The sequence below is a fragment of the Artemia franciscana genome, chromosome 16, assembly GCF_032884065.1.
Source record: "Artemia franciscana chromosome 16, ASM3288406v1, whole genome shotgun sequence".
Lineage (NCBI taxonomy): Eukaryota > Metazoa > Arthropoda > Branchiopoda > Anostraca > Artemiidae > Artemia > Artemia franciscana.
The window spans coordinates 25,654,501-25,681,679 of NC_088878.1; the positions used below are offsets into that span (position 1 = coordinate 25,654,501).

At 36.5% G+C, this 27,179-nt stretch overlaps 1 protein-coding gene across 1 annotated transcript in view; it reads right to left on the reverse strand.

The window, feature by feature from the left end:
* Positions 1-27,179, reverse strand: part of LOC136037276 (nuclear hormone receptor FTZ-F1 beta-like) — a 120,315-nt gene that overhangs the window by 62,617 nt on the left and 30,519 nt on the right. The window contains exon 3 of the mRNA XM_065719912.1: positions 17,419-17,517. Within this exon, the coding sequence (XP_065575984.1) occupies positions 17,419-17,491 (73 nt within the window). The 5' untranslated portion in view covers positions 17,492-17,517. The remainder of the gene's footprint in view (positions 1-17,418; positions 17,518-27,179) is intronic.

The following is a 27,179-nucleotide window of genomic DNA, read 5'->3' on the forward strand; positions in this document are numbered from 1 at the left end:
CAAACAAGTTTGAAACAAGGTTTTAGTTACTTTATGCGGTCTGTGTTAGATTTTACTAATGACGCATACCGCCTAAAAGTATTTAATTAAATTTAGGTTTATCACGGAAATATGTCCATATTACCACAAAACCCAACTGCGAGGCGAAAATCTTCATTTCGTAATAACAAGGAGAGGAAATTTAGAACCTTAACTTCTTTAGACTGTCGAAATGATATTTCAGGATTGTGCTGTCACAACAGGGCCGAAAAGCAAAATATTTACTTCTTTTTACTGTCAAAAATTTTTTTTCGAGTCTTGCTATGTCATTGAGGCGAAGAAATTGATATCATTACTTTTTTTGGCTGTGCTTTTTTTTTTGCTAACCGGGCTGGTTTTTACACATGGTTGTTTTTTAGGGGATTTATATAATAGAAAGTATATATATATGAGACGCGCAAAAATTAATAAATCAAGTTATAGATTTTGGTGAGCAAATGGTGGCCATTTTACAGCCTATTTTCATCAAATTAAAGCTCTGCATTATATGACATACCACCTCCTCTGTTCATCCTAAAACACTAAAATAAAGGCTAAACTCTTTAGAACTTTAATAAAGGTTCGTATAAGTATATACTTAAAACTAAGTATATGAGTCGAAATACTCCTTCAAAGATCGGATTAATCATTTAAGAAGAATGCATTTTCGAAAAATTGTTTATAAAAGAAAGCAAATAATTATGTGCTTATTGTTTTTTTCTAGCTGGTATGGATGGGTCTCTGAATTATCAGTTTGAATCAATGGGATGGCATCGATCTTTTTTTTTTCAAAAATTCACTAATAAAATGCTGACAAAAAGTGGAAATTCACACAACTTGAGTTAACCACGGAAACGGAATGCAACTACAATATTACTTCAGAATTTCTCACCTTCTCAATACCAACCATTCACAAAATATACTTAGGTTTTTTTTTATAGGGGTTGCATATATTTGTCCATAAAATTGTCTAAACTGCTATATATACCGCTGAGGATTTTATACTTGTTTTGACACATGCCATCCAATCATATTCCCACGATTAGTTGCTTATAGATCAAAATTTTTACAGGACAATTCTCTTACTTAATGCTAAATCTGAGTCGAGTTTCAATTTTTTATTTTTGTGCTCAATAGACATATCAAGATTTAAACGTTGAAACTGAATATCTGAAAGTCTCAAGATTTAAAAAAAAGTCAATTAGAAATATCCAGTTTGAAACCCTGCGAATTTAAATCACCAATCTATACCTATCAAATACAAAGATACCAAACACATGATTATTTGTTTTTTAAGGAGTATTTTGACTCATATACTTAGTTTGAAGCACATTTATTGGAGTTCATACTTTTCTGACGATTTTGGTCTTTATTCGAATGTTTTAGGACGAGTAGAAGAGGAAATACTAACGAAGAGCTCTAAACTGACAGGACTAGCCATTATAAGCGTTCACCGAAATATTGAGGTAGACATCGACCGTGTAATAAAAAGATATGGCGGGATTGGAAATAGAGAAATAGACTTTTCCTTATAAAATTGTGAATTCTGTCATTTAAGCGAAATATATCGAACTTTAAAAAATGGAAAGATACGCTACGATGTTATGAAAAGTAATATTTTGATTAGTAAATTTTGAGATTTCGTCCAAGTTGACACTGTTTATTAAAACACTATTTTTAAAAAGAAACAGTGATTGGTTAATGCTTTATTGCCTATACTTAAATCCTCGTTTTAAATGTCTTCTATGCATTTCTATCTCTTCGTTCTATCTCTATCGTTCAGTATTCATTTATCTCTTTGTTCGGTATTTAATGTTTAATATATCTTTTACGAATATAAACTTGACTCTTTATCCTCATTTCCTACTCTTCACTACTATCATAGTTTCCAAGCGATGCCACAAAGTTAGGCGACATGCTAAATGATTTAACCTATACAAATTGTCACAAAGAGCTTATGAACAGCTTAGACTACTAAGTTGAAACTTTCAGGACATGATGAGGGGAAGGTTGTGCTAAGCAAAAGACACTATATGCATGCTACCACTATTGCTACTACTATACTACAACGACTATTGTTACTGCTGGGGCTAAGGATAATTAGGTGAAACTTTTCAGGTAAACTTTAGGGGATGTCGAACTAAATAAAAACATACTATGTGCATACAGGTCACCAAAAGAACGCATTAGAAATTTCTCAGGAACACCTTAGAGTATTAAGTTGAAACTTTCAGGAGATGTTGAAGGGGATCTTGAACTAAAGAAAAGGGACTATGTAAAAACAGGTACTACTACTGCTGTTGCAGCTGCTACTTCTGCTTCTACTGCTACTACGGCTACTGAAGCTAAGGGCAATAAGATGCGACTTTCAGGAATTGTTCAGGGGGTAACTTAACCCAATCAAAACAAACTTTGTGCATAGAGGTTGTCAAAAGGGCATATCAGCAACATCCCAGGGGATGTTGAGTTGAAACCTTGAGGACAGATGAAGAGGGATGTTGAACTAGACAAACAGCACTATGTCCATACTGCTACTATTACAACTGGTGTAAATTATGTTATTTTCTTTAGAAAGCACAGACGGCGTTAACCCTACACCTGTTTGTGGTAGTTTCAGCTCGTTCTGAGTTTGACTTGGTTGTTCATTGTAATTTCTGTCCGTTTAGGGTTTAACTTATTTATTGACTGTGAATAAAGGTAGTTTTACCTTTGAAAATTATTTGACTTTATTTGGCCACATCTTTGGTTTCATGTAGGTAGCTCTTCACTTTTTTTGAAAACTTCTTTTGTGGAATGTTTTTCCAACTAATACTTTATAAGAGCCATTTCTATGCAGCTTTTTATTCTTTATTCTCAACTAAATCTTTGAAAAAGAAATTTTACAAATCTCTCAACAACAAAAACTCAAACAATGGGGGAATTCAGGCCCTCTAGATGACTGGCTGGAAAACAATCTTTGAAGCACGATGATCAGACAAGATTTTTCCGAAGAGCCGATAAGATCATTTATTTTTTTCCTCTAGAAAAACCAGATTAACGGGTAATGAGCTGCTTCCGGCTGTGTCTCTGTCGAAATAATAACCAGAAACTGAAAGGTTGAAACAAAAAATCACTTACCACGAATCTAAATTATCACTTATGTTAATTTTTATCCTTTTATACCGGCAGGGCCGCCAACAGCGTTATTTCATTGCTTTGCCATCGGCAAGATCTAGTTGCTGGGTCTCCAGGTCCAGTTCCCTGACACGACATGCGTTGGAAATAGCCATGGTGTTCCATAATTAAATCTACAGCCACAAATCTAATACAGTCCATCGTAGTCAAGCTTAGGCATAGTCAAAATACGGTTAGACCTTGAACAAGTGGCAACCAAAATGATTTTAATACCATTTGATAGACAGAAATGAGCTGATTAACATATCCAGAATCGACATCACTACCTCGAGACGAGATGGGTCAAATTTACCCTTAAAATACGGAGAAGGGGGCAAAAAGCAATAAAGTTTACTTAGTGATAATACATAGGAAGGGATACCTTCAAACGAAAATGAAAATAAAAAGGGCCCATCACCAGTACCACTGGAATATTTTTGCAAATTCCCCCATAGATAAAAACGAGAGGAGTTAAGTCCAAAAACCAACGATAACTCCTATTTTAGTGAGCAAGGAGTCCTTTCTAGGGTTTTCTTGATCATAAATAACGAATAAGGAAAAGGAAAAGACTTGCGAAACACCCACAATTGCAATATTAGGGAATATAAATTACATGCGTGTTCTGTAGAACTGGCAGCCGAAGTGGAGAAAAGTCTTTTCTAAGATTGAATAAACGGAACTAAGGCGTAGAAAACAACTTAATCGAACACCCTGCTCAAGAGAAAAAAAATCCAAACCTTCAAGATATACAAAATATGACTAATTTAATAATGTAACAAAACCGATAAATGTAAAGATTAGGAAATGAACTAGATAGTTATGGTTTTAATTATTTTCACTTTGTTAAACATAAAAATGAGAAAAATTTCAAAAATTACTGGCATTAAAGGCAGTGTCATCGTCTTCAGGTTCCATGACATTCTGGAGAGGAATCCCTCTGCAAGCTATAGAGCAATCCAGTTCCGACTTCTTACATGATAATCTTTCTTGATGTGTGCAATATCTCACGGACGGGTGAGTCACGGACTTGGTTGTCCCTTGGACAACCAAGGGAAATAAGAGGAAACTTTTAGGGAATGTCACAGCTATTCGGCTAACAGAAGCACTCCACAACTTTGAGAAGCAGCAATGGAGCCAGAGATTATTCAGTCATCTTCGGAACCAAGACTGTTTCTTTGCACCTAAATCACCACTGATCAAGACTGTTATTTTCACAGCAATTTTAGACCTGATAAGACAGACAGCGAGTGAAACTTCGTAGATACACTTGTGGGTGGCAAGGCTCAAAGAGGCAAACATTTTGAGGATGTTGAGACCTTCTTTTGAAAGATACGACAGCGAGCTGAGTTTAGGTCTTCCTCACTCTTGTTTCCATAGATGGACAGTAAAGCATGTCCTCTAGCACTAAGCATTCACTCCTTTGTGTTCACGTTCATGAAAACTTGACAACTTCTTCAGAACGCCTCATTTTCCTTAAATATGCATATAGCCTTTCCCTTTCCAACATCATGCATATGGGAAATGATGTTGCAGCCAAGTAGTGCATGGCAGAAAAGTATGGAATTGCAGAGTTCTATTCCCAAGCTAGTTTTTATCATGTGTATGTTCCACGCAGACAATTATATTGACTGATTTCGGTTCTGGAGAATAATATATCTGGCTCGAATCGCAATTGGCATGAAACAATAAAAGAACGAATAACCCAGTATCATCACCAACAAGCATAGTAGGAAGAATACTAGACTTTACAACAGTAGTTTTACTGATCTTCATATTCGCGTCGCCTTCTCCGTGAATATATTCAATCCTTTTTTCACATAACCTTTCAGCGAGCACGCGGATAAATCTCGCCTTGTTTTTATATATATATATATATATATATATATATATATATATATATATATATATATAGGAATTCGTCCTTTGGGCATTTAACAATATGTACTTTTAGTAAACACCACCTCTCTTCCGTTAAGTTTCTCACATCTTCCTTGTGTCTTGTCTTTAGTCGCAGGTCTTCCATCATATACGTCAAAAACCACTGTCAAGTATGGGTACCAGATTTCGATAGATGCCAAGCACTGGTCGATTATCATTGAAAAGCTGCTTCCAGTCTTCCACTGAAGTCTATGAAAAAGAACTCCACCATCCAAAACGTGAAGGTAGGGTCCTAGTAGTTCTTTCCTATTTGAGCTCAGATCATCTACGTCTTTACAAGATTGAAATAAAGCTTTTGCAAGATCAGGCTTGTTTGGTCTCCTCATTAGCCCATCGCCATCAAAGAGTGACAAAGGAACATGTCATAATTCGTGTTTGAAGCAGTTTCTTCCTGTTATGATCGAACGTTTTGCAACAACCAAGAACCAATGGGAGATTAGGCTAGGATCTAAGTACTTGATGTACGGTGAGCCAGGTCTCTAGGCTGTCATGAGGGTTACTTGTAATTTCTTTCTGAAAACATAATTCTTTACGGACTTACCGACCATACCATCAAGAATAGTTATTCCCGCTTTACGAAATTTTTTCTGTGTTTGATTCTAAGGGAGCCATTATTCCATTCAATATATTTCCCCAGTCCTTCACAATCTTCGAATAAATTGACTTTTCAAGCATTTCAATGACAAGCAAATTGTCTTCGCGGACCCTTTTTTTCCTTGAGAGCCCTATCTTCTTGTGTTGTTCTCCAGTCCAGTATTTTTTTTTCTGTAAGTTCCTGCATGAGGCAGTTTACTGAAACGCAAGCAGGACACCACATAGCCCCAAGATTTCACTGAAAATCTGTCATTCCACTTCCATTAGTAAGGCATCCGGATGTCTTATGACTCCTCATAAATTCCTGTTCTATAACCAGGTCAGCTGACGTATAAAGGCCATCGTCACAAAAAGATCTGTAAATTTCCGGGTGACAAGCGATAGATGTCCATTTTTTGAAGGTAAATTCGAGATAGGGAAGCATGCTTTTTACTGGTATTGGCTGGTGTAATTTTGAAGATGAAAGACTAATTACTGAGTTCTTAATACTGATAGAACATCAAGCAGGTGACACGTGTTAAATTTATTCGGGAATATTTTCATGTTCCTTTCCGTTTCTTTTACGACGTCAATATAAAAGTTATTTCTTTCAATAAATTTTTATAATTTATATTTTATGCCTTCTTTCCTCGTACTTTGAGGGGAGGCTTGACAAGTATGGCAACAAAATCTGTTACCTTTTATCAATCCCGATATTCACAGAAAAGATGCTTTTTTTAATTATTGCGATTTCCATTTTTGTTGCTTTTGTCACTCAATAGCATAGGTGTCTATTGTAGGTTTCAAGTCCTTTCTTACCTTTTTTCGTTATCTAAGACCAAGAACTCCCTAGACAGGACACCTTACTCTCTATAATAGGCCATGTCATTGTTTTTTGGGAGATAACCCATCCCACTTCAAACAGTAAAGGGGAATTTCTAAAAAGAAATATCACTGTCATACTGGTGATGGACCATTTTTACATTCATTTCTTTAATGTAGGACCCCGATAACCCCATAGAAGACATCTTTTTCTATGTGTTATTGCATGATGAACTTTTAGCCTTTTGCTCTTTTCTCTGCACTCTAAGGGAAAATTTGACCCATTTCGCCTACCTGCCAATTTCAGGTATGCTAGTAAGAATATTTTTCTCTATTGAATGGTATATAAATCATTTTCATGCTAATTTCTTCAAGGTCTACCCCTTTTTTGAACATCTTTATTGTACTGCTTTCCCATGAAGCATTTCAGGTCTGGTTTCATATATCCCTATCCATGGTATTGGATAAACCATGATTGTCATTCAAAGTGTGGTGCTTCACCTCTACATATTTATAAAGCTAGCTAAAAGTACATTTCCTTTATCTTGGGTAGGATAAATATCTAAGAACCTTAGTTCCTCCTGTGCCTCCAGAGAGGGCATCCAAGAACCCGCCAGTCTGATACCACGTATGCCACTGCCCATACGTCCTGCAGAAATGCTTGGAGATTTCCAAGGTCGGTGGCTCAGCTACGCTTGAGGGTATTCTTCGGTCTCCCTACGCCTTTGAATCCAATAGGCTCTCACTGAAGGATAATTTATTCATCATGAAATACACATAAAATATTACATTTTACTATTCCTCCAAATGCTAGCTTCGGGGAGCCAAGGCTCAGGCATCCAGACAGCGTTACCTAGTTAACTCCATTTGCAAAATTCCATCACGTCTGTGACTAATAGTTGCGAAGTAAGGTCTCTCACAGTTGCGTTCATGACTCGCTGTGTCCATTGAAGGGACCTTGTCCCAGTTGGGCCCATAATAGAAACTGGGAAACCCTCCCCTGGGGGTCATAATTTCAGGTGGAGGAGGAAGAAGGCCCCTCAAATGTACACTCAGCAGGGCCAACTGCCGTGTTCACGCGTCAGATGAGTTACAAACCTTCTCCCAGTAATGGGTTAAATTGCATGGTGAAGCAGAACACCATCGTGGGAGGATCCTCTATAGGAGGACAACTGCGGCAGGGCGTAAGATCCAGATTTATGGACAACGGCCTCTGTAAAGGGCTGCCTCGACCCTTTCGGGGTACCTGCAAGACTGGGAAACTTGCGGTCAATTTTTCCCACTTGAGGAGTGGCACCCCTCGAGGAAATTATAGCCTAGTAAACAACACAGCACTCGTACGGGATTCTGATTATTGGATAATTTTCTGGGCTTGGTTTGTTTTGATGGGCGTTTTCGGGCTGAAAAACCTCTTCCTAGCTAATTTATCTACTATGGGCTGCCTCCCCGTAGTAGCATAATATTTGTAGGCATGAATATATAATGAGTCGGAGGTAATAGGCTTGGGACTGTCTGTGCAGGATTTCGACTCTTGTTGATAGAAGAGCATCGCCAAGTGCTGAAAACCATGTTGTGACCAAGATGGGCCCAGGATTGCACAAAGCCTCCAACTTACTGGAGGTCCCAGGGACTTCTTGCTGTCCGGTTCTAAGCCGGCTTAAGCGCTTCGGTGTAGACTTGAGAAGATATGTTGGTCCCCATCCTGCACTGGTATCCGGGATCACTGCTTTTCTTGAGGCCAAAATAATTTCAAAGATTTAAAGAACATGAAAATTGGAACTTGGAATGTTACGACGTTAAAAAATGACTATCGCATCGACATTTTGACTGACGAATTCAGACGGTTTGAACTGGATTTATTAGGAGTTTCAGAAACTCATATCCCAGGGGTAGGAAGCATGAAATTAGGTGACATAGAATTTGTTTACTCAGGAAGGAAGGATGGGGTACATAGACAGGGAGTAGGGCTCATGATGAATAAGGAAGCTGCTAAGTCTTGTTTAGGCTGGGAAGGTATTAATAATAGAATACTAATTGCTCATTTTATGACTAAAAAGTTTAGGGTATCAGTTATAGTAGTATATGCCCCCATTGAACCAACTGATGGAGATACTAGTGACTCAGATGAATTTTACTTACAGTTACAGGAGCAAATAGACAGGGTACCAGGTAGAAATATGGTGTTTTTGCTAGGAGATTTTAATGCCCAGGTTGGTAGAAATAGGGATAGATGGTATCCTAGCCTAGGTAATTTTGGTGTAGGAAAAGAAAACAGTAATGGCTATAGGCTTTTGCAATTTTGTAGGTATAACAACCTAGTTATAACCAATACGGTGTTTGGTCACAAAATGGCCCATAAGTTGACATGGTATTCACGTGATGGTAAGACAGCAAACCTTATTGATTATGTTATTGTAAACAGAAGACTAGCAGGATCAATACAAGATACTAGGGTGTATAGGAGTGCCGTTATTGATGTTAAAAGTAAAGATCACCATCTAGTAGTGTCTAAGGTTAATTTAAAGCTGAAATTTCGGAAGAGTAACTCCCTCCCGGGAAGTTATGATGTTGGTAGACTTCAGGATGAAAATTTGAGAAAAAAATTCCAGGAACAGTTGAGTACTAAACTTGAGGGTTTAAAATTTGACAATGTGGAAGATGGATGGAATAATTTCAGAAAAACAATTTGTGAAGTTGCTGATGGTGTCCTAGGGAAGAGTGCTAAGACAGCAACTAGGAATATTAGTGAAAAAGCTTTAGGTTTAATAGAGAGTAGAAGGGGTTTGTATAAGAATTATCTGAGCGATAGGTCGTATGAAAACAAAAGGAATGTAAAGAAAGTGGAGAAAGCATTAAAATATGAACTAAGGAGATGTGAAATGGAGGCGATGGATAAAATTGCTGAGGATCTGGAAGATGCGGCTAGACGGCATAATAGTAAAATATTATACTGGCATGTTAATAAATTGAAAGGGAGTAGCCGATCTGGACTAGTCCCAGTTAAAGATAGAAATGGGGTCACAATTAGTGATAAGGAAAAAGTTAAAGAAAGATGGGTGGAACATTTTGAGAATGTGCTAAACCGAGATACAGTTGCAGGAAAAGATATAGATGAAAATGAAAAAGTTTGTGATACCTTGGATGTGAAGGAAGATTTGTTTAGTGAGGAAGAATTAGCGACAGTACTAGAAGGATTAAAAAATAATAAGGCCCCAGGTGCTGATAGTATGATTAATGAGTTCCTTAAATATGGTGGCTCTGAGGTTAGGAATAAGCTACTGAAGATTATGAACATGATTTTTGAAAAAGGGGAAGTACCCAATGATTTTAGGAAAACCTTAATTAAACCACTGTATAAGAAAGATGACAAGAGTGAATGTCGGAATTATCGAGGCATTAGTCTGGTCTCTGTAGGTAGCAAATTACTGAGTAATATGATACTTTTTAGACTGAGACATGCTGTAGACAAAGTTTTAAGGGAAGAACAATGCGGTTTTAGAAAAGGTAGAGGATGTGTCGACCATGTTTTCACTCTTAGGTTAATAATTGAGAAGTCCCTTCGTTGTCAAACACCTTTGGTCCTTAGTTTTATCGATTATGAGCAAGCTTTCGATTCTGTTGATAGAACAGCGTTAACAAAGGTCTTATCGTTATATGGTATACCAGAAAAATACATTAAAGTGATTTGCGCTATGTACGAGAATAATACTGCTGCGGTTAAGGTAGGAAATGAGGTTAGCAACTGGTTTTGTATTAAATCAGGAGTTAAGCAGGGTTGTGTTCTATCCCCCTTTATATGGATCATTTTGATGGACTTCGTCTTAAGGAGCACAGGAAAGGCAATTGGAGACCATGGAATCCAATGGGGAGGAAGAACGCTCCTGGACTTAGATTATGCTGATGATTTAAGCATATTAGATGAAAGTGTGAGCAAAATGAATGAATTTTTAGAGATTTTACGAGTTCAGGGTGCTAAAATAGGCTTGAAAATTAATGTTAAGAAGACTAAGTCACTAAGGTTAGGAATAAGTGAAGATGAACAGGTGACCTTAGGTAACGAAAAGATTGATCAGGTTGGGAGCTTCAGTTACCTTGGTAGTATTATTAGTAAAGATGGTGGGAGCAGTGAAGATGTTAAAAGTAGAATAGCTAAAGCTCAGGGTGTTTTTTCACAGTTAAAAAAAGTTTGGAAGAATAGAAAGATAAGCCTACAAACCAAGATTAGAATATTGGAAGCTACAGTGATGACAGTGGTCAAATATGGCTCTGAAGCATGGACACTCCGAAAAGCAGATGAAAATTTACTAGATGTTTTCCAGAGAAATTGCCTACGGATTGTTCTGGGTACCCGGCTGACTGACCGTATTTCAAACAGTAGGTTGTACGAAAAGTGTGGTTCAATCCCGCTTTCTGGGGCTATAATGAAAGAAAGGTTGAGATGGCTAGGCCACGTTCTACGGATGAAGGATGACAGATTACCGAAGATTGTCCTTTTTGGCCAACCGTCTGGGGCTACACGGAAAGCAGGTCGTCCTTGTCTGGGTTGGGAGGATGTCATAAATAAGGATTTAAAGGAAATGGGAACTTCCTGGGAGGGTGTAAAGAGGGAGGCCTTAAATAGATTAGGTTGGAGGAGGAGCGTGCGTAGCTGTGTTGGCCTCAGGCGGCTTGGTGCTGCAGTGAGTTATTAGTAGTAGTATATATATATATATATATATATATATATATATATATATATATATATATATATATATATATATATATATATATATATATATATATATATATATATAGAGAGAGAGAGAGATGGGTATGTATATGTGTGATGCACTTCAAAAATAATGGATCAAGCATTATAAATTTTGAACATAAACTGATAGGCGCGATGATGAGGCGGTTACAGAATTAATGTTTGGCGAGGGAATGCACCGACGATACTAAGGCCCCTTCATTGGTATTTTTGTCCCTCCGCCCCTGTCCCTGGAAATTTCAACCTTCTTGGGGCACATGCCCCTAAAACCGTCCCTTCCATCGGATGTCCTATATTAGTATTTCCCCTTCTTCTGTTAAATTGAGGCTTTTGTACACACGAAGTGTACACTTGAGGACCGCACTATACTCAACTAGAAATATTTATAAGTACAAACGTGTGTGCCTTTGGAAACAATAATAATAATAATAACAATAATAATAATAATAATAATAAAAAAATTAAAGTAGTTGATAAAAGGAAAATTTATAAAATTAATAAAAGGAAAAAAGAATAAAATGAGATTGAATTCCATTGCACTGATCAGGAAACGTTTTGGCTTCTTTGAAATTTATAGTGAACGACTGCGCGAAAAATGCGAGAGCCCTCACCCTGCAAAATATAGTTTTTACAAGCGATGCCTTCTCTTTAACCATACGTACATAGTCTTAAAAACCATTTTTAAAATAACTTCTGTTTCCATTCCCTCCCTCTCCTAAAGTTTTGCCTGATTGCCACTTAGTAGTACACAAATATGCAGAAATATAAAAGTCAGACTGACAAAAAAAAGATCAACAAGCTCCGTAATCCATGACTTAAAACTAATTCACTGTTTACTCAGTACCAGTGGTTGCGTCAGTTTTGAGGGAGGGGGATTTTCCCTCTAGATTTTTGGTCCCCAATAGATTTTGAAAAACATCTTTTTTTCAGTATTTTCATAATAAATGCATTTAAATTGAAAATAAAAGAAACGCATTTGCATAAACACCCCCTCCCCTCAAACTTTCGTGATTCAACACCACTGCTGACAGCTTCAGAATAAACTGCTCCTTATCAAAAATGTTTACTGGAAAACAACAAAAAATATTCAGTCTATGGCATCTTCAATCCAGACACCAATATCCACGTTGCAAAAAATCAGCATTTTAATAGTATTCAACACGAAAGGTATGAAGGTCAAATGGCCCCACCCAAACAAGAAACTGACAATTCACAGTAATTTGCCAGATCAACTTTAAAGATCATCTATAAATTTTCTTAATGATATTTTTGAGATTTTTATTATGATGATAAGGAAACTCAATTCAGCTTGCAGCACTTCGTAAGAGCTTGTATAAAGCTTCGTAAGAGATTGTGCTGGCTTGGCAGAGAAAATGGATAAGGATCATAAATGATTTTCTGAAAGTTGAAAGGCTTTTTTCTTGAATTTTATTCCCAGCATTACCGTTCGTGAGTCGTAGTTCTCAGAACTGTTGTGCGATATAGACGGGAACACGGACGTACGTGGGGTAGGGGGCTCGGGGACCCTCCCTCCCGAACACCTAAATTATTTTTGGGCACTCTATATACGAATTAACTTTTTTTGGAAGAGGGGGGTTCAGTGGCGAATTTTTCTGGACACTTCTTATTCTCATTATCAATTCATTCCCCCCCCCCAAAAAAAAATAATAATTCTACAATTCTACCCCCTCCACCGATCAGAATTCCTGAAAAAGTGCCTGATGTAAAGAGTAACACATCAGGAATTGCTGAATCCCAGTAAACAGCACAAATTTATACATATTTTTTACATAAAGCCCAGAATCTGGTAGGGTTTTGGTGATTCTAAATTTGTCATGAAATAAATTCAAATAACTAAATAGCTACTTAAATTTTGATCGCTGATTATCATCTAATCATAGCGAAATTAGCATTCCGAATAGAGTACATTAGGAGTGCATGGTATTCACAACATAAGAGTATTTTTGAAAGGAGCACATACTGGCAGTATTGACAAATTCATCCTGGGGAGCAATCTGAAAATCCACTGTTCCTACCCCAGCCCTGAAAAAACGTGCAATAAACTCAACATGTAGAAAAATGACATTATTCATTAATGATGCTAAACAGATGAATTTAAAGCAGACAATAATTGACGTTTCGAATGTGTAGGAAGAGTGGTATACTTGATATGACCCACCTAGAGGCAAGGCCGTATCCCTGGGGTGGGTTAGGGTGTTTGACCTCCCCATTCCCCGAAATATTCGTCCGACTCGTAGAAAACTTAACAAAAATGAATATAAACACATTTTTGATGCGTTTTTTAAAGTTTTTTTGTACCCCCCCCCCCGAAAAAATCTTTCGTAAATGCCCTCCAAAAAAATGGATGCGACCGTGCCTGAAGGCATTCTTTTTTTGAGGGGAGGGGATAAGTTTTATTGGAAGGTTTTTATCTCAAAAATAAGTATTTTTTAAAGAATAATCTAATTCTTTCTCTGCTTTTGTGCATTTTTATTTTTTCTCAGTGGATATTAGAGAGCGTCCCTAGCATCCCCTTACAGGCTACCCTGTTACTAGGAGTTCATCGACTATAAATGCAGCTCTAATGATGGGGATGTACAACATTTTCTCTTAGGAGTACAGACACATACGGTCTGCGAGGGGTCACCGACTTTCAGAAATATCGTACACCAGATGGCAAGGGCCATGCGTGGCAGAAATATGTCAAGTGCCATGAGAACTGTGCCAAGCTTGGCAGAACTGTGCAGGATTTCAGATCAGAAAAGCCACCAATGAATCTGCTGAAGCTTAACATTCGAAACGAACAGACATATAATCAGCCAAAGTTAGTGAGCGAAAACAAAAGGTTATATGCTGCGTCTTGTGGTAGGGCTTACCAACACTAAATGTTAAAACGAAACTTATTTTCTATAAACGCTAGCTTCGGCATTAAAGGGTTACTCGATATTCATCGTCACAACTGACGAATTGAAACTTAGCCACTGGAAAAAACATATAACTTCTCTTTAGGAATTGTTTTGAAAACTCGCTTAAACCATATTCTGACTTGTCGTTTTTTCTAAAGTTTATTTACTCTCTCTGCCGCAAAATTTGAAAAAAGCAGACGATTATTACGTGCCAATTGCCACAATGTCCCCATAAATAAATCCACTACCCAAGTGAAAGTTTCCATCTGTATAGGAGATTTGAAGTGCATTAAACAATATTCATTCGTCAGTAATATTCATAAGGGTTGCTTTAAATGAAAATGCTGGATAAACCGGTTTTTGATTCTTGTCAAATCCAAGACACAAGAAAAAAAAGGAACACGAAACTTTGGCAAAGAATGTTGAAGCAACAAGAATTCTCAGTTGGTTCGCCTGGAAACCCGAGGTTGCCCTGGTTGCAGGTGTTCCATTGAATAAAATCCGCCAAGCGCTCAGGTGCAACACTGGAGGGCTCTAATCAAATTTTTGTCAGACTCAAAATTGTCGTCATAATTGAGACGTGACAAGCAGTATTTTGGTAGTAATTCATCTTAAGGACAGGAAAAAACGAGGGGAGGAGCAATCCCAAAGACCGAGCTTTCCAAATCAGGATGTAAAACTAGATGGCACTGACCTCTTTTTCAAGAAATTTGAAAGATCGTAAGCCAGTCTACGTGTGCAATCTTAATCCAGCATGTAAATCGCTATTATAATTCACAAGTATGGTAAATTGATTAGACCAGAAGTTCGAAACGATTATATCGATGAAAAGGAAAAAAGAAAAAAAAAATCAAACTCAAGATTCATTGCTGGTTTTAATAATCAACCAGTCCTTTAGTGGGGTGTGCGTGTAACTCAACCCCATATATACCTTGTATTTTTTCGACTAATCTAGCTCAACCCTCGTCCAATTTAACCACAGTTTTACTCAATGCCCGTGTTCTTTTAAAGAATTATCTTGAAAGATCATCTTTTCAAAGCTCCACTCTTTTCTTCCTCTCATGATGTTCCAATTAAGCATCGGCACTGTTTCTGTTTTCTGTTTCTGTTTCTGTTTTTTCTTGCCTGTTTCTGCCTGTTTCTGTTTCTGTTTTTACAAAAAACAGAACAGAAAACAGAAACAGGCTACCTGTTTTTGTTTGACCTGTTTCTGTTTCTGTTCTGTTTTTTTTTCATCTGTTTTTTTCCGTTTCTGTTTTTTTTTTATCTGTTTTCTGTTTTTTTTTCTGTTTTTTTTTTTTTTCAAATGCCGCGCTATCTAGCGGGCATGATACCGAAACGCATGATACCTTCCCGTACCTACCGTACCGAAACGCATATCTAGCGGGCATGATACCATGATACCGTTGATTTTTGAATTTAAACAAAAAGGGAATACTTGTGGGAAAAGTCAAAGTCATGGCCAATTGTAGAAAAAAGCTAAGACAGATTGTCCAATTAAGTGGGCAACCCAGTCAAGGTTAATTTTACCCCTTTGATTGCCGTTGTGACTGTCTCCCATTTATGCTACACCTCTCCGTGCATGTATGTCCCTTGACAATGCCGAAATAGAGTCAACCTGTTGGAGGTTCTCCTTGGGGAACACACGCGGGTTGACTACTTGAAAATTTTCCTCTCATGCATGTCACTCCACAATGCTCAACTAGAGTCAACCTCTCATGCTAATTCACGCCGGGGTAAATCTGAGCGAAAGAGAGAGATAGAGAAAGAGAGAGAAGCTTGAATGCTATACAGTGGACATGGGCTAGATGGGAACCCCATATGACCATGTCTCTACTGTTGGTATATGTGTAGCGGATGGCTATTACCGCTTGAGCAACGGTCTAACCATTGACGGCTTTAAGGATTCGTGCTTTAAGTGGCAAACATGGGCTCAATGAAATCCCATATAAAAGAGGAATATAGCGTTGGTATTTACTTAGAGCAATGGGTTACCGCTAGAACAGCGGTCCAACAAGCCACGGCTTGAAGGCATCCGTACTTTAAGCGGTGAACCTAGGCACCTTGATATGTGTGTAGCGGAGGGTTATTACCACTTGAGCAATGGTCTAACCATAGAGCGTTATAGAGCGTTGGTATTTGCTTAGAGCAATGGGTTACCGCTATAGCGACGGTCTAAATAGCCTCTAACTTAAGCGGTGGACATAAGCTAGATGGGATGACTCTGTGTCTGTCTGGTATATATTAGCAAGCAGCGGTCTAAGTAGCCTCGGCTTGAAAGCATCCGTGCTTTAAGCGGTGAATATAGTGTTGGTATATGCTTTGAGCAATGGTTTACCGCTAAAGCAACGGTCTAAGAGCAACTAGGGTAAATTGTCAATTATAAATGACATTTAAGCTTGATAGGAATATAGCGTTGGTATCACCCGATTGGACACATTTTATGACAAATTTCGCCTCCCCCCCTAAAAATACGCTAGTGTGTTGAATTGCACGAAGTTGCTCATCTTTTGTATGTGACTAAAAGGATTTAACAAGAAGATGTTTTCTTTCCTATTAGAAATAGAAGAAGTAAGGAAAAACAGCTGTTAAAACAGCTGTTTTTTATTTTTAAACAGCTGTTTTCTGTTTTTTCAAAAAACAGAACAGATTACAGAAACAGGTCACCTGTTTTTGTTTGACCTGTTTCTGTTTCTGTTCTGTTTTTTTTCTAACTGTTTTTTTCTGTTTCTGTTTTTCTCAAAAACAGAAACAGTGCCGATGCTTAGTTCCAATCTCCCTTGAATCCTTTCAATATGACCTCATTCCAGCCGATTCAGGGACAAACTTTTCGTATGGATAGAACTGGACGGCAAAAACCACAACTTACGGCCTATCCTTCTTCATCTGAGAAACGTTCCCTATCCCCCATTTTTTCTTTAATCATAACAATCGAAGGGGGGGGGGGTCGCACAACATTTTTCATACAGCTCAAACAAGTACAAACGGATCACATACTGTCAGTCCAGCAGGTACCTAAATTAATCCTTAGAAAATTCCTCAAGAAAATATCTAGTAAATCTTCTTCAACCCTTCAAAGCGCCCAATTTTCAGAATTATAATTGACCACTGCTCTTACTAGAGCTTCCAATATTATATACTTAGTTCGAAGACTTACCTATCAAGAAACAGAGGCGCCTTTTCGTAATAATTTCGTAATTTAATACACAGACCACTTAGAAGAAAAAAAATTAAAATGAAAAGTGGAGTGGAGCTCACCTGGTAGGTCAAGGTTTCTGACCTCCTCATCCCCGTCCGAGTCACCGCCTTCAACTTGATTAACGGAAGCCATTCTCTGCTCATAGGTTTTTCCAGTTCCTAAAATTTGTAAATCCAGTTTACTTGTCCGTCTTGTTTGAATATACACTAAGTTTGACAGCAACATTTATACTAATCACAGATTTTTATTTTAACTGAAGTTAAAACAGAGCAAGAAAGCACGAATGATTTTTACACTGCCATAAGAAAAGATAAAAAAGCATAGTACATACTACATAGATAACAAAAAAAATACAATATAAAAAAAAAACACTTGCGGAACGCATTATCATTACGTAGTAATAATGGACTGAGACAAGAACAATTTGTTACCTGCCTTAACCTCAATTGGTGATCTTGACTCCGATATGATACCAAGTTTCAAGTTCCTATAATATTCTTAACATTCCAATCCCCCTCCCCCTTTTGGGGAATTCAGCCTAAAAGTCCTTTTTCGTAATTTCTACAGCCCCACACAACATACGACGTGTGTACACTGATGATAAGCTAGATTTATTTACCATCAGCATACTTGATGTTATAGTTAGCACTTCTAGTCGGAGTCGGGAGTTTCGTGCATCAACCATAGCCCACAGTACAAATATCCAAAAAAGTAAACGAAAACAAGGAAAAAACAAGAAACAGAAGCAAACACGGAGACACATCACAAGCAGTAAAATGAAAACCTTTCAAAAATCATGTCTCATCAACAGCGCAACTAAATACTACAGAATTCCAGAGCATCTCAATTTTATGGTGGAAGTGAACATTTGGATTTTTTTTTAACGTTTTTCAGCTTTTATTTTTTTATTCCTCTGACTTCTCCGTCGTTATTTCCTATGTATTTTTAACATCATGTTTTGTTCTCTTAAAGTCTGAATTGTCTTTAGATGTTCACTATTTTCTGTTTCAGCCTTTTTTTCTCCTTTTTTTAAATTTCATTTTTTTTTGCTTGCACTATGGACGCCTTATTGCTTATTGCCTTTGCAAAAACGAAATGGTCGGGACCTATACTTTTTCTTTTGAATTTTACACCGTCCGTTATATGTCAATTTTCATTTTCTTTTCTGAGTTTTATCATGGGTTGGCCAATTAGGCTTTTTCATATATAAATAAGTTGTCTGTCTGTTATGTCTGTTACACTATGTCTGTTACGCCAGATTATATCTTATCTATATATATAAAAATAAGTTGTATGTATTTTTGTATTGAGGGTTTGCATATGACGTCTGAAAAATAAAGAAGAAAAAGAAAACTGAAAAAAGAAAAATGGTAAAAAACTAAAAAAAAAAACTAAAAAGAAAAAACTAAAAAAACTAAAAAATAAAAAAAAAGAAAAACTTAAAAAGAAAAAATGTAAAAAAAAATAAAAAGGTAAAAAACTAAAAAGAAAAAAAAACTAAAAAAGCTAAAAAACTAAAAAAACTGGGAATTGCACAAATATTCAATATATTTTGACAAAAGATTAAGGTAATTCGAAAACCTTAAAACAGATACCCAAAATTTTGAGGTTTATTATAAATTGTTGGAGCTTTAGCTTGCTTGGCACGTGAAGATTTTTCCAAGTGTCAATGCTAGAATGAACATTGACAAATTGAAGAAAACAAATCAATAAAAAGAAGAAACTTAAAAAAGAAAAACTAAAAAAGAAAAAACTAAGAAAAGAAAAAACTAAAAAAAAAAAACTGAAAAAAGAAACTGTATCTATATATCTATATAAATGACGACCGGGACACTCAAAGAGAAATTACAGACTGGGATTCTAGGACACAAATGACGACCGGGACACAGGGAATATAAATGACGACCAGGACACAGGGACACAACTACAACGGGACGCCGGGGGCACAGGGGGATACATAAATGACGACGGGGACACAGGGAATGTTCGATTAGCAATCACCATCAACAAAGCTCAAGGGCAATCGTTAGAAAAATACGGTATAGATATGAATACGGATTGTTTTCCCATGGACAGTTATTATGTTGCATGTTCAAGAGTTGGTAAACCTGACAATCTATTTATATGGACAGACAATAGGACAGCAAAGAATGTTGTATATTCGCAAGTTTTACGTAGTTAAATATATATATATATATATATATGTATATATATATATATATATATATTATATATATATATATATATATATATATATATAAATAAGTTGTCTGTGTGTCGAGTGACGTCATGTTTGTGTGTCGACTGACGTCATGTTTGTCGACTGACGAAATTACAGACCGGGAAATCGGAACGCAAATGACGACCGGGACATAGGGCATATAAATGACGACCGGGACACTCAAAGAGAAAGCGACCGGGACACAAGGAATGTTCGATTAGCAATCACCATCAACAAAGCACCGGGACACAAATGACGACCGGACACAGGGGATATAAATGACGACCAGGACACTCAAAGAGAAATTATAGACCGGGACACCGGACACAAATGACGACCGGGACACCGGGACTATAAATGACGACCTGGACACTCAAAGAGAAATTACAGACTGGGACACCGGGACACAGGGAAACAACAACAACGGGGACGCCGGGGGGCACAGAGGGATATATAAATGACGACGGGGACACAGGGAATGTTCGATTAGCAATCACCATCAACAAAGCTCAAGGGCAATCATTAGAATAATGAGGCATAGATCTGAATACAGATTGTTTTTCCCATAGACAATTATATGTTGCATGTTCAAGAGTCGGTAAACCTGACAATCTATTTATACACACAGACAATGGGACAGACAAGAATGTTGTATATTCGCAAGTTTTACGTAGTTAAAAATATATGTATATATCTATCTATATTCACAGGTGGGACACAGGGACACAACTACAAAGGCGCGTAACTAATATGGCGCGTAACGACTTACGCGCGCGGGGGGGCTTTAGGGGGGGCGACCGCGCCCCCACCAACTAGGTGTTGAGGTGGCGCGAGGCGCCACCCCAACAGCTAGTATATATATATATATATATATATATATATATATATATATATATATATTCACAGGTGGGACACAGGGACACAACTACAATGGCGCGTAACTAATATGGCGCAATAACGACTAACGAGGCGCGGGGGGCTTGGGGGGGCGAAGTGCCCCACCAACTAGGTGTTTGTATATATAATTATATAGATATATATATATATATCTATATATATATATATATATATATATATATATATATATATATATATATATATATATACATATATATATATATATACATATATATATATATATATATATATATATATATATATATATATATATAAGTATGCATACATCAGGCACTTACGCAGGAATTTTTTTTTTTTTTGGGGGGGGGGCAAAACATTCGAAACAGCAGACATAAAGTAGCACCTTTTTTATTTAGTAACTAAATAGATGCAAAAAGCACGTATATCGGAAGATACAGATTAACTTTAATCTATATATATATATATATATATATATATATATATATATATATATATATATATATATATATATATATATATACATACATATATATATATATATATATATATATATATATATATATATATATAATATATATATAATATATATATATACATATATCTATATATATATATATAATATATATATATATATATATATATTATATATATATATCTATATATATATATCTATATACATATATATATATATATATAATATATATATATATATATATATATATATATATATATATACTGTATATATAATATATATATATATATATATAATATCTAATATGTATATATATATATATATATATATATATATATATATAATATATATATATATATATATATATATAAGTATGCATACATCAGGCACTTACGCAGGAATTTTTTTTCGGGGGGGGGGGGCAAAACATTCGAAACAGCAGATATAAAGTAGCACCTTTTTTATTTAGTAACTAAACAAATGCAAAAAGCACGTATATCGGAAGATACAGATTAACTTTAATCTGTAGCATTGTAGCGGATGGGGGGAAGAAGACTGAAGTCTCAAAAGTACGTTTTCTGCTCAGGTTATGTTCATAGCGATTTAGAACCACTGATTAATCTATTATATCCCACTGAAAGGAAATTTTATGGTTAACAGTGCAATATGGGTGCTGTGGGGGGTAGTTATTCTATTGCGAAAACGTCGATTTAAATGAAAAACGAAAGTTTCCAAAATTTATCCATTAGAAGCTGTACTTCATCCTGAAAAGAGGGGATAAACACCCTAATATCAAGGATAATTCTATTTTGGCGTGGAAAGTAAACTCTCCTTACAAAAAAAATAACAGTACAATCGCTAATTACTTCAAAGAGGGTATAAGGTTAAACAGAAAATGGGTTAATGATTGGGCAGTGACTTGACCGGATAATTGCATTCTGTAAAATCCAAAAAAAAGGCTTCACATATGTATCTAGATTCTTAATAAACGTCTACTTTTGCCAGAAATCTCAAGAAAGCATGGGGAAATTGAACATTTTATAAAATTTCGGGGGGAAGACCCCCCCCCCCTGCGTAAGTGCCAGGCTATATATATATAATATATATATATATATATATATATATATATATATATATATATATATATATATATATATATATATATATATATATATATATGTATATATATATATATATATATATATATTTAACTACGTAAAACTTGCGAATATACAACATTCTTGGCTGTCCCTTGTCTGTACATATAAATAGATTGTCAGGTTTACCGACTCTTGAACATGCAACGTATAATTGACCATGGGAAAAACAATCTGTATTCAGATCTATACCTGATTATTCTAATGATTGCCCTTGAGCTTTGTTGATGGTGATTGCTAATCGAACATTCCCTGTGTCCCCGTCGTCATTTATATATCCCCCTGTGCCACCGGCATCCCCGTTGTAGTTGTTTCCCTGGGTCCCGGTCGTCATTTGTGTCCCGGTGTCCCAGTCTGTAATTTCTCTTTGAGTGTCGCAGTCGTCATTTATATTCCCTGTGTCCCGGTGTCCCGGTCGTCATTTTTGTCCAGGTCGTCTTTTGTGTTCCGGTGTCCCAGTCTGTAATTTCTCTTTGAGTGCCCTGGTCGTCATTTATATTCCCTGTGTCCCGGTAATCATTTGTGTCCCGGTGCTTTGTTGATGGTGATTGCTAATCGAACATTCCTTTTGTCCCGGTCGCTTTCTGTTTGAGTGTCCCGGTCGTCATTTGTGTCCCGATGTCCCGGTCTGTAATTTCGTCAGTCGACAAACATGACGTCAGTCGACAGACACACAAACAACTATATATATATATATATATATATATATATATATATATATATATATATATATATATATATATATATATATATATATATATATATATATATATCTTTACTAGCTGTTGGGGTACCCCAACACCTAGTTGGTGGGGGCACTTCCCACCCCCCTAAGCCCCCACCCCCGCGCGCGTAAGTCGTTACGCGCCATTGTAGTTGTGTTCCTGTGTCCCACCTGTGATATATATATATATATATATATATATATATATATATATATATATATATATATATATATATATATTTAACTACGTAAAACTTGCGAATATACAGCATTCTTGGCTGTCCCATTGTCTGTGCATATAAATAGATTGTCAGGTTTACCGACTCTTGAACATGCAACATATAATTGTCCATGGCAAAAACAATCTGTATTCAGATCTATACTTCATTATTCTAATGATTGCCCTTGAGCTTTGTTGATGGTGATTGCTAATCGAACATTCCCTGTGTCCCCGTCGTCATTTATATATCGCCCTGTGCCCTCCGGCGTCCCCGTTGTTGTTGTTTCCCTGTGTCCCGGTGTCCCAGTCTGTAATTTCTCTTTGAGTGTCCTTGTGTCCCGGTCGCTTTCTCTTTGAGTGTCCCGGTCGTCATTTATATTCCCTATGTCCCGGTGTCCCGATCGTCATTTGTGTCCCGATGTCCCGGTCTGTAACATTCCTTGTGTCCCGGTCGCTTTCTCTTTGAGTGTCCCGGTCGTCATTTATATTCCCTATGTCCCGGTGTCCCGGTCTGTAATTTCGTCAGTCGACAAACATGACGCCAGTCGACACACAAACATGACGTCACTCGACACATAGACACACAGACAACTATATTATATATATATATATATATATAATATATATATATATATATATATATATATATATATATATATATATATATATATATATATTATATATATATATATTATATATATATATATATATATATATATATATATATATATATATATATATATATATATATATATATATATATATATATATATATATATATATGCATTTGCAAATTTATTTATTTATATTATAATAGATCTAAAAGGGATAATAAGATACAATAATAATTATTTATAATGATACGTAATTTATTAATTAAAACTGTATTTATTTATTAATTAATTAATTTATTAATTAAAAATTTATTAATTAATTAAAATGAAGTTTCAATAAAATTAGTTGATCAGCGAAAAGATTCTTAGACTTAAAGAGACTTTAAAGACACTTAAAGAGACTAATTGATACTTAAAGCATCCAAATATTTCCAACAGTTAGTGCATCCCCCCTCCTAACCCAGTTACTAAATGTTTAATACCTTCGGATTCGATCTCTTTCGTAAAAAAAATTGCCGCTATATACATTTCGTGATAATGAACTGTAGGTAAGGAGTGACTTGGTCCAAAAGTTTTGTTGTTTTTTATCATTATTTTTTTCGGATTTTTGGCGAGGGTTATCTTATCGAGCCAATGCTTCTAGAAGATCAGTAGAAGGCTCATTCAAACGGAAATTAAAACTTCTAGTGTCCATTTCAAGTAACCAAAAGATTAGAGGGCAACTATCCCCCCTCCCACACCCCTTTTTGCCCAAAGTCATACGATAAAAATTTTGAGATATTCATTTTGTTCTGCATAGCTGAAAGGGCAAATAACCATGCCTCTGGGGATGATATGACCCCCGCATCCCCTGGGAAAAGGGCTAAAATTTGCCCATTATTTACATATAGTATTTCTTATTTTGAAGTAAACATAAATTTTTGGGGGAGGTGGAATTTTCTGTGTGTAGGCTATGGGGTAGGATTTTCAACGGAGACGATTTTCCGAAGAGAGAACTTCCCGTGGAAAGAGAAGTTTCTGGGGATGAACTTTTAAGGGGAAATTTTGCACGGTTCCCAGATTTCCCAGAATTCCTATACGAAACTTTTTTTATTTGTCTAACTTTTTTTGTCAACTTAATTTTACATAGGAAAATACTCCAGAAATTACCCATGGCAAATTTTCCAACAGGTTCGAATTGTCTGAGGAAATCTCCTGCGGGGGGGGGGATTCTTGGAAGGAGCAACTTTAAATTGGGGGGGGGATTCCAAGGAAAAAAATTTCCACGGAGGGGTTCTGGCATGTCTTAAAAAACAAATAGAAACTTAATGAAAAGAAAGTTGTTTTTTTTTTTTTTTAAATGAAAGTAGAGTAAGGAGAATTTTCCATGCGTGATAGTTTACAAGAAATTTTCAGAGAAATTTTCAGCGAGGATGAAATTGTCAGGTGGGAAGGGATTTCACAGAGGATCAAATTTCCGTGGAGGAATTTTCGTTGGTGAAGAGGTCAACTGAAGGTAAGGAGAATTATTGAACATAAAAACGAACAGAAATCGCTCAGTATATGAGAAAGGATGCCTCTCCTCAATACCTCACTCTTTGCGCTGAAGTTTGACTTTAGGTCCTATTTTTTCAATAATGACTCCTGAAACACGAGGACTGCTAAATTATAATAATAAACTATTTTAAAATACAAAACAACTTTAGCGTGAAAAGGAAGGTATTGAGAAGGGGGCATCCTGCCTAGGCTTAAAATATTATTTACTTTTAATAATGCTCCTTCCTTTCAGTTTTTTTTCAATTCAATTTCTAATTGTTTTTCAAAAAAATCCACGAAATCAGCCCCTCCCCCCTGGAAAACCTCATCCCCCACGAAAAGTTTCTCCCACGTTAAATCCAACAGACGATTCAAACCCTTTTGAAAATTTGCAATGGACAATTTCCCAAAAACATCTTCAGATGTAAAATTAAGTTGGCAAAGAGAAAGTAAGACAAAAAAAAATCACAGGAATTCTGGCAATTCCTGTGAATAAATGAAAATAGTTCCGCAGCTTTGTTGGCCTCAGATGGGTTCATTCTGCAATCAATCGTTAGTGCTAGCATCAGTTACAACCAATACTTCACTTCAAGACTCAACCTGTGCCTTAGGCTGTTTCTGTTTTGTTTCCGTCATTCGGGGAGGAGGTAGATGTGGCAGATTATCCTCCCCCTAAATTCCTTCACCTACATTTAAAAAAATACTTGTTTTTAGCATTCTGTTTCTTGGTCAGCACATTTACTTCTGTTTATTCTGTATTTTTAGCTATTTTTTGTTTTAATCACAAAATCGAGTTCAATTTGTTCGACATGTTTAATCAAGGGAGAGTTAGTAGAACCAAACGCTTTTGCTGGGGAGGATTTGGCCAACCTATTGGTAGGCACATCTTCAGTCTTTGGTGAATAATTTGAATACACACAAATACTTGGTTTGTAGCCCCTTTCTTCTTCGTTTTTCGAGGAAACTTAACCCAAGAAGGGTAAGCATTCGCAAATTTTAGACATCAAAACATGTTTTTGCGGTTACCATGGAAACGGAGGCATTGCGCCAACCGACCTCCCGTATGTACTAATATTATAAATAGCCAGTTCTTGTGCCGTCACCGAGGTTTTATTATCTGAACTGGTTGGGAGATATAAAGGGTGAGTAGTAAAATTTACGAAAGCTTACCATCTACGTACCTTTTTAAATGTTTCAGGATAAGAGATTTTTTTTTATCAAAACCGTGTAATTACTAAAATTCTTTGTACTATGAGGTGAGACCAGTTTTCTAACATTGTTTATAAGCTACGTGACAAATTTCGTCAGGTATAGCATATGAAAATGCTGATTTTGGCTATTTTCTTATTTAACTTTTTGGCTATTCGTTCTAATCTGGGGACGAAATAGAAATACCATGTCAACAGGTTTACATCGATTCCCTTTGCAGTGGAAGTACTGAAAGAATCGACTGACGCCAGCTGGGACTATACGAAAAAAAACAAGATCAAGAGCGCCGTTTGGATCAAGAGCTGACTCTAGTGTCTTATCTATCTAAGCCATCAAAAACGGTCCTGCTTCTGTCAACTTGCCATGAGGGTACCATTATCAAGTATCCAATCAAGAAGCCGGAGATCGTTTAATGCTATAATAACATCAAAGACGGTGTTGACGCATCTGACCCACTGTGCAGTTTAATGTCAGCCACTCGGGAGACCAACAGGTGGCCCATGTGCTAGTTTTATGGGCCGATCAACATTGCTTGCATTAACAGTCATCAACTCCTTCACTATCTCCAAATCTGGTGGAAACCCACTTTCACAAAAGGATTTCGTGAATGTTCTATCCAAAGAGTTAGCCCAGCCGTATATGGCCACTCGTAAACTTCGACTTAGCAGAGCTCGATCAAACTCGATATCTGTCAAACAACGGAGGTGACCGGTGAAATTCGTTTAATGAAGTCTGTGGAAGGGAAATAAACGACATGTAGCCATTACCCGACTTGCATTCGCAGAATGACTAGCAGTTTTTACAACCAC